Source organism: Coregonus lavaretus (assembly GCF_964263955.1).
Source record: "Coregonus lavaretus genome assembly, chromosome: 16".
Lineage (NCBI taxonomy): Eukaryota > Metazoa > Chordata > Actinopteri > Salmoniformes > Salmonidae > Coregonus > Coregonus lavaretus.
The window spans coordinates 39,940,982-39,949,959 of record NC_140003.1 but is presented as its reverse complement, the minus strand read 5'-3'; the positions used below and the strand labels follow the sequence as shown (position 1 = coordinate 39,949,959).

At 44.3% G+C, this 8,978-nt stretch overlaps 1 protein-coding gene across 2 annotated transcripts in view; it reads right to left on the bottom strand.

Moving 5' to 3' along the window:
• Nucleotides 1-1,835: 1,835 nt before the first annotated feature.
• nck2a (NCK adaptor protein 2a) overlaps nucleotides 1,836-8,978 on the bottom strand; it is a 90,404-nt gene continuing 83,261 nt past the window's right edge. For both annotated transcript variants that reach the window (XM_084179857.1, XM_084179858.1), the window contains exons 3-4: nucleotides 4,642-5,456; nucleotides 1,836-3,012 (exon numbers count right to left, since the gene is read on the bottom strand). In XM_084179857.1, the coding sequence (XP_084035983.1) occupies nucleotides 2,794-3,012; nucleotides 4,642-5,456 (1,034 nt within the window). In that variant the 3' untranslated portion in view covers nucleotides 1,836-2,793. The remainder of the gene's footprint in view (nucleotides 3,013-4,641; nucleotides 5,457-8,978) is intronic.

Below are 8,978 nucleotides of genomic sequence, written 5' to 3'. Positions count from 1 at the left end.
AGGAAGCAAGAGTCGTGATGTGTTGTAGTGGAAAGTGGTGATGGTGTTTGATGAGACCACAGGGCCTCACTTACACCCTATACCACTAACGCGGTAGAGAAAGAGGTAGGTGAAGTGAAATTAGCTTGGTTTATTGGAAATGGTAGATTGTTAATATTGTGTGGTAGCCAGGCTCAGCAAGAGAAGATCCTAAAAATGGAAAAGCTTAATGTCAATAAGATTAAAAGTCATGCCCCTGGTGCTTATGCTAGATTGAGGGGAGTCATCACTGGGGTCCCAATATCTATGTCCATAGATGATATTAAAGAAAATGTGAAGGGAGGAAGAGTGATTGAGGGCAAAAGGTTGATCAGTAGGAAAGAAGGTAAAAGAAGTGAAAGCCTATCAGTGCTGCTGAGGTTTGAGAAGGTTATGCCTGGAAAAGTACAGATAGGATTCCTTCCTGTCCCATCCCCATTGCGGTGTTTTAAATGCCAAAGAATGGGATATGTAGCTGTTCAATGTAAAGGAAGGAAAAGTCTCCCGAGTGACGCAGTGGTCTAAGGCACTGCATCGCAGTGCTAGTTGTGCCACTAGAGATCCTGGTTCGAATCCAGGCTCTGTCGTAGCCGGCCGCGAACGGGAGACCCATGGGGCGGCGCACAATTGGCCCAGCGTTGTCCAGGGTAGGGGAGGGAATGGCCGGCAGGGATGTAGCTCAATTGGTAGAGCATTGGTAGAACAGGGTTGTGGGTTCGATTCCAACGGGGGGCCAGTATGAAAAAATTATAATGTATGCACTCACTAACTGTAAGTCGCTCTGGATAAGAGCGTCTGCTAAATGACTAAAGAAAAAAAAAAGAAAAAAAAGAAAAGATGTGTGTGGAGGGGAACATGATTACGGTGAATCTAGGAGCAATGTGAAGGTTAAGTGTTGTAATTGTGGGGGGGAACATAGTGCAGCATTTGGTAGATGCCAGGTGCAGAGAGATGCTATAAAGGCTCAGAGATATAGAATTAGTCATAATGTATTGTATGCAGAGGCTGTAAGACCGATTGGTGGAAAACAGTGTGGAATGATGGAGCTTCCATGGCTGCTCCTGTAGTAAGTGGACCTGCTGTCGGGGCTAGTGTCTGCTGGTCCTGTAGTAAGTGGACCTGCTGTCGGGGCTGGTGTTTCTGCTGGTCCTGGCAGGGTTTGGAGGCCTGTTCAGATATCTTGCACTCATGAATGTGCTGTGTCAAAGGACACTTTGATAATGAGTAAAGTTGACTTCATAGCTTTTATTGGTAAGGTTATCAACACTACTCGGGTGTGGAGAGCAGAAATGCCAGTTTGAAGGTTATTGTGGAGACAGCAACAGAGATATTGGGGCTAACATATGTTACTGTTGAAATTGTTGTTGACATACTGAACAATCCTAAGGGTGGAGTGTTTCAGCATGATATAGATCAAGTTTAATGGGGTAGGGGGGTTGGGGAGGGTTTTTTGGGGGAGGGTGTAGTAGAAGTTCGTAGGGATTTATTTGGTTTCTATTTTATTTTCATGGTAGTACAGAATTGGGCAGATCATGATTGATCGTACATTCCAGCATAGGTGGCAGCACTAAACCATTGTTTGTGGACCGCCATGACATCATGGAAGAAGACGATGCTCCGCATCTCCTCTGGCCTGAGTCACTCAGCAGCCAGACTGCATTTAAAAAGCCAGCCGGACTGTATTTAAACAGACAGACAGATCTGACTATGATTAACTATAGTGGAGAATAATAACATCCACTCCCAGAGACCAGCAGCAATCACCACTTGTCTCACAATACAGCATCAGAGACAGAAGGGGCAGACGGCCTATGATTTGAGTTATTCTGCAAAAACTTTTATTGAACATAAGCATTTCAATTGTCAACACGTGATCAGCGGTACAGTACCATAGGTTGAATCAAAACGCTTCATATATGCACATCATTTTCGGAATATATACATACAGTGGGAACAAGAATTAAATAACAATGCTCAATAACATTCAGATATATTATATCTAGTAAAAGCTGAGATGATCGATACATAAAGACACATGTAGAAAGAAGTAAATAAAAACAAAAAGGCCATCCATCAGCCACATTTACATACTGAGAGTAGAACGCCTGAAGACCTGATTTCATTGGAAAACAGCACTAGGGCCGATGAATAGCATTACAGTAAAGGGCTCTATTGAATTCGTATAGCGGAAGTTCAGCGTTAAAGCGCAATTTAAATTTAATGTTCCCGCGTTAGCGCAGACTGCATTCACGGTAAACGCTGCATCTGTCAGCTAAATCGGAAACTACCTTTACATTTCTACAGTGCAATCTGTAACGCTTCAGCGATCCAGACTGAACAGGGACCTAAGTGTAGTGTAGAGCTGGAGCCAATAGAACAGTACAGTTAGTGTACAGCAGAAGCCAATCAAATAGCAGTAGTGTAGAGCTGGAGCCAATAGAAAAACAGAACAGTAAGTGTAGTGCCAATACAAAAGCAATACAGTAAGCGGGTGGCACATTGACAGTCTCTCTCTCTCGACTAGAGTTCCGAGGAGGATGAAGGTGGAGGAAGAGATGGATAGATGAGGATTAGGCAAATGGAAGAAAAATAAAAAGTAAATAGAGGGCGTTTACAGTGGTCACTTATGGAACTCATGATTTCCTTTCTAAATCATCGGAACCTCTGGAGAGGGTTTTAAATGTAGATTTAAAAAAACAGTAACAAACAAAGGAAACAGAACCAAGACGGGCTATGTGACTGGGCTAAAACAGACAGTAAGGTTTTTGCCCAAGTTCAGCATGTTGAGGATAGCTGGGGTGCGGGCAACGGTTTGACCAGGTAGAGCTTGTCTCCTTGTTCGCCGGTGAAGATGGGGGCTTTCTTGTAGTGTTCCACCAGTTCATCTATGGAGCTAAACCTGCGCTGGCCAATACAGTAGACCCCCTCTGAACACTGCACCTTGAAGTGCTTGTTCTTCCCAGGCGCCTTCAGAGACACAGAGAAATCACTGGGCTAGATGGAGAAGGATGGAGAGAGTGAGGGGGGGAGAGTCAGTTAATTTACTCAAAACACAGATGAAATGTCTCCAACAAACACTCTACTTTACTAACACAAGGGGGGAAAAGGAACTTGTCTGTCAGCCCTGCATTAAAGAACATAATTGGTTAAAAGAAAATTGTGATAAATAAAAAAGTATACCAGTTTCATTTAAGGACCAAAGGATTGACAGCCGTCCAATATAGATTGCAAAATAGTTGGGAAGAGATTTTTGACGTACCGATCCCATGGCATAGTGTTTATGAACTGATATGCAAAACGATGCCGGATTCAAAACTTAGAATTTTTGAATTTAAATATATTATACAAAATTCTTGCTACCAATAGAATGTTATTTATATGGGGGATACAACCATCCCAGCTCTGCAGATTTTGCTGCGAAGAGACAGATTCATTAGATCATTTGTTTTGGTACTGTCCATTTGTAGCTTGTTTTTGGTCACAGGTCCAGGAATGGCTAAAGGATTGCAATATTTACCTGGAGCTAACCCTGCAGATAGCACTACTGGGTGATCTGAAAAGTCATAGTCAATCGATCAATAATATAATAATACCTTTAGCAAAAATGTTTATTTTCAATTTACAATCTGTAGAAACAATGAGAATAGAAGGGTTCAGAACTTTTGTGAAACATCACAGTACAGTTGAAAAATATATGGCAAATAGAAATCCAATATGGATGGTGTTAAGAGATAGATGGGAGGTGTTGAATGGAGCTGAAGGATGGGACTAATAACAACTAACAACAACTAATAACAACAAGATAACTAATGTAAAGCATACTGTGTCCATAATAAGTATATTGTTTATAGGTTGAGCGCTTTTGTGAAAGAGCAGTTAGAAAGATATGGCATATATAAGCAAATCGGATGGACATCATGAAAATGATCGGAGAGGTTGAGGGTAGAGGAAGTTCAGGAGTAAAAACAAACAAAATAGAATTATTGTAAAATTGACTGTGTCCATAAAATGTATATAGTATGTATAAACTGGAAGTAGAGGCCTAAGCATTTTTGTTGACTAGTTTACCCCAATTAGGGAAGGAGTGGTGGGGTTGGAAAGTAATAAAGGGAAATATTTTTTTTTTTTAAGGATATATATATATATATATATATATATATGCGAGAGAAAAAAAACATGGGAAGTAATGCAGACAATTAACATTGATGGAAGTTACAATCTATCTGCAATTTAAAGCTGATCTACCATTTAAAACTAAAACCAGCAGAGGGCACTATGACTTCATTTATAAATCACAGGCCAATACTTCTGCTGTTCATGTGTGCAGATACTGTATACCTCCTATTCTCCAACTTAGTATTTTATCCTTGGGAAGATCTCTATTGCCACTCCTCGCGTCCTCTCTCCTCAAAACCCATTGGAGGAGAAGGTCAGAGAGGAGGGACATGAGGAGTATGGAATAGACATCATCCCCTTCCCTCCATCCTTCTATCCTCTATCTCCCCCTCAACTCTACCATCTATCCCGGGGGGGGGGGGGGCTGGTCTATCCCTTCTCACACACTCCTACCTCCTTCCCTAATCCCATTCCTCCCTTTCCTTCATCCTCTCCTCCCCCACTCACCGATGACTCGCTGTCCCGTATGAGGAAGTCCCCCTCCTCTCCTCTCTCGTTGAGGACCAGCTCTGCCTGGTGTCTGGTCACCCCTCCGTAGTACCAGTCCCTGCCTGCAAACTTGCCCTCGCACGCCGGGGCCACGTAGCCAATCTGTGGGGAGCCGGGGGGCGACAGCGGCAGGGCAGGGAGCCCGGGAGGCCCGTTGGTGTCATTCAGCACCAGCACGTAGTTCTTGGGCACCAGGCCCAGAAGGCCGCGGGCGTTCCGGCAGCGCCACCACTCTGGGTCGTTCTCTGGTTTCTCCACCACCTCCATCACCTCTCCTTTCTCAAAGTTCAGCTCCTCCTCAGTCACTGAGCTGAACGGGTACAGAGTCTGGACCAGCTGGAGTGCACCACCGCCCTCGCAACCCCGGCTGACACCACCTACCGCACGCCCGATGGTCATCATGGCCTCCCTGCCCTGCCCTGGATAACCTGGGGAGTCCCTTCCTCCTCCACCCCCCTCACCCTCTGTGGGGTCCTCCAGGACATAGTTAGAGGGGAACCAGCCCACACGGCCCCCCTGGCTGCCCCGCCACCAACCGTCACTGCACTTCTCCATCACCGTGACCCGGGACCCCTTGGCTAGGGTCAGCTCGTCCTCGCGCTCCGCCGTGTACGAGAACTTGACCACGGCCAGGATGTTGAGGTCGTAGATACGCTCGGCCCCTCCTCCTCCGCCACCACCTCCTCCACTCCCATTGGAGGGGTACTCCGCATCCGTGCTGGGCGTGGGGGAGGCATCACTGGCACTCTGCTTCCTTCTGCCCTTACCCAGTCCTGAGAGAGAGAGAGTTTGTTTATTATCTATTTCACTTGCTTTGGCAATGCAAACATATGTTTCCCATGCCAATAAAGCCTTTACATTGAATTGAAAAAAAGAATGAGAGAGAGAAAGAATCACTACATCAGTATGTTAAGCTAACCTAACATGACATTTTATTTTAGAGAGCCAGTCAAATACAACATGTATGTTGTTGCCAGTGGACTGAATCAAAAGTACTGCAGGTATCTTCTAGTTGGCAGCATTGGCAGGGACTGGTACTACAACTGGTACTAACCAGACACTAAGTAAAGGATAATCAACTAGGGGCTATGCGTCCTATGGAAAATAATGAACGACGTTGATGGTGTGTTCCACGACGCGCTAGCGGAGTGTAACTCACCTTCCACGGAGTTGCATTATTTTCCAGAGAACGCATAGAGCCCTGAGTAGATTATCCCTTTTATACCAAGGCTATAATTTAACACATTTACTGCTAGAAATGTGTCCATTTGCCGGTAGAAATGTGTTCAACATCCACTGAAGTAGCTAGCAAGTTTACTAGATAGCTACAGTAGTTGCCTTGGTAACCAAACAAACAGACTTGCTAGTTTAGCTAACCAAACCACCAGGCCTAGCTTGATATTATGAAAATTGAATTCAACAACGCCAATAATGTTTTCAATTCGACATTTGCTTTCAAAAGCAGCTCAAACATAGAACATGTAAGAATGAACTATAGCCAATGAATTCTACTGTGCAGATATACCGTGCGTTATAGGGAATTACACAACGGGTGGGTCTAATCCTGGACCCTGATTGGTTAAAACCGCATTCCAGCCCGTGTCTACTCCACAAGTGACGACCGGCTAAAGCTATGACATTGAAATGCCTATTTACTCTGTTCCATCTCACTGTGCAATCCACTGTCTCATCAGCCCAGCCAGGCAATTTATAAACTTGATCTCCACTGTAAAAACCATCTAGACATTATCTCCCATTTCTTTAAGACTAGCAATTGGTTTTCAACAGCAATTTAAATAAAACTTGTGGTCTCTTTCTCTGACATTTGCAACATTGTTTCAATATTGAAATTCGATCTCCAGCTGTCCCATAGTAATGAACGTGTAGGGGTCGGGAGTCGGGACGAGACAGACAGGCAGGCAGCTTTTCTCAGCCAGTTGAAATCATGAATAAGCATAATTTTTAAGGACATACAAAATAAATATCAATAGAAAACAGATCAAACGAAACTAAATTCAGCTAGTTTGCAGTCTTTCCAGCTTCAGTTTGAAGTGATTGTGTTAGCTGTGTTGTTGGCTAGCTCCACTGAACAACAGTGTCCTGATGAGAGAGCACATTTTCTATGGCAGGTGAAATCGCGCATCATTAGCTCTTTCTTATTAATGTATCTAAATAAATGTCACTAGAAAACAACTTAAACATGCAGCTACTTTGCTGTTATTCTGGCTGCACTGTTTAATTTGACTGTAAGTTAGCCGTAGTTGGCTAGCTAGCAAGCAAAGGATAAGAACATTGCTAGTATGGCAATAGAACATTTAGAATGAACGACTGGGTCGCGTCCATAGATACAGAACCAAAAGACTTAACGACAGGATCGCGTCTCTGGCAACCGAACCGATAGAACGAACGACCAGCCGGCATGGGTAGCAACCCTAGATTTGTGTCAGGACTATATTTTGTGGAAGGATGAAATAGTATGAATCAATTAATCAAAATGTTAATGAAAATATGTCAATCATTATTTGAATATGTTGGTAACCCGTTCTATAAAAAAGTGATAATGCCCTCGAAGCCGGTGTTTGGAGGATATATTGGCACAGTTTGCCGGCCCTCGACGAACCCATGCCAATATATCCTCCAAACACCGGCTTCGAGGGCATTATCACTTAAATAATGCACACTCTAGAATGCCCTTCAAGCCAATCAGAAACTAGTATTCAACAATGTCATGGTATAAATATATTTAATATATACAACCGAAGACACTTGAGTTATTTGATAAGTCATAACTCCAGTGGTACTGAGAAAGCTTTGAGTAAATGAGACAGCAGGAGCCTAAGCTGATTCAGGACACTGGGAGACAAGTCAGGGGTTAGGGGGGGCAGGACACTAATTGAGGCTTCGGGCTGCACTCTGGGCCCAGTGGGGGAGTAACACTTAAGATACAGGACAAACGACCACCTCCTCAGTGAGCTGAGAGAGGGAAAGCACACACAATGTTCTCAATCACATACAGGTAACTGCCAAAATAAAGGAAACACCAGCATAAAGTGTCTTAATAGGGCGTTGGGCCACCATAACCCAGAACAGCTTCAAACTAATGTTCTCAATCATATACAGTACATACACGATTGCACACACATGCACAGAACACTACATACACACAAATTCTCTCTAACCCACATATAGTAAACACACCCAAGTGACACACACACTCCCTCCATCACAACTGTTAGTGTGTTCATCACAACTCACATCTCCTCATTAAACCAGGCGTTCAACACAACCGACATGTTCTAGCTCAGCTACCCGTGTTCCCTCAAAAAGCTGAAAATAGTGCATGCGGGCTGGGGAGGAAAGTGGAGCAGACAGCCTGGTGCGTGGCTCTGCTGTGGTTCTGACAGGCAGGCAGGGGATCAAAGGTGCCTCTCCTCCTACCCGTCTCATCGCCCTGCCCTCCATCTCCTGCACAACGAAGACAGCAAGCTCTCTCCTGTCTCCTCCATGCTGGTTATTTACCTGCTGTAACCCATGTGGAGCGCTAGCTAGGGCCAACTAAGAGTTGTTCTGATTCACCCAGGGAGATGGGTGACTGACATACAGATGACTAATGGCTGAGGTGGTTGGATGCTGGGCATCAGACAGACCCCCATCAGGGCAGCTCCTACTGTACAAACCAATTACATCTTAAATAAAAGTAACCAAAGATACGGCATAACTAACAGAATAACTAAAGTAATTACAATTGCATTCCACCGCACACACATTCCCAATGCTGTAATTTGTTTAGTCACAACACAGGGAATTGTGACAAGTGTGTGTGTGTCAGTGTGTGTGTTACAGTGTAGAGCCAAGTCACAGCTCTGGAAATGACTGAGTTAACTCAGGAAGTTATTGGTTCACACAGAGTGGCACTAAACTTTCCTCCTGCTTTGTTGTGTGAGAGAGGAGGAGGTGAGGAGGGGAGAGGGGGGAGGAGGGTCCCTTGGCAGCTGTTACAAACACACAGAAGACCAGACATCATAGGACAGAGCTGACAGAAAATACAGAAAAAGAGAGCGAGCGAGAGAAAGAGAGAGAGGGAGAGAGAAAGGAGATAGGGGAAAAAAGAGTGAGAGAAAGAAAGACAGAAGGGGATGGCAAATGCAAACAAGACAGGAATATTGAACAGACCATAATGTTTAAAAGAATAGTCAAGGTCCATGTTAAACAAGGGCACAACAAGCCACTCCTGCATTGTCTTGGCTGTGTGCTTAGGGTCGTTGTCCTGTTGGAAGGTGAACCTTCACCCCAGT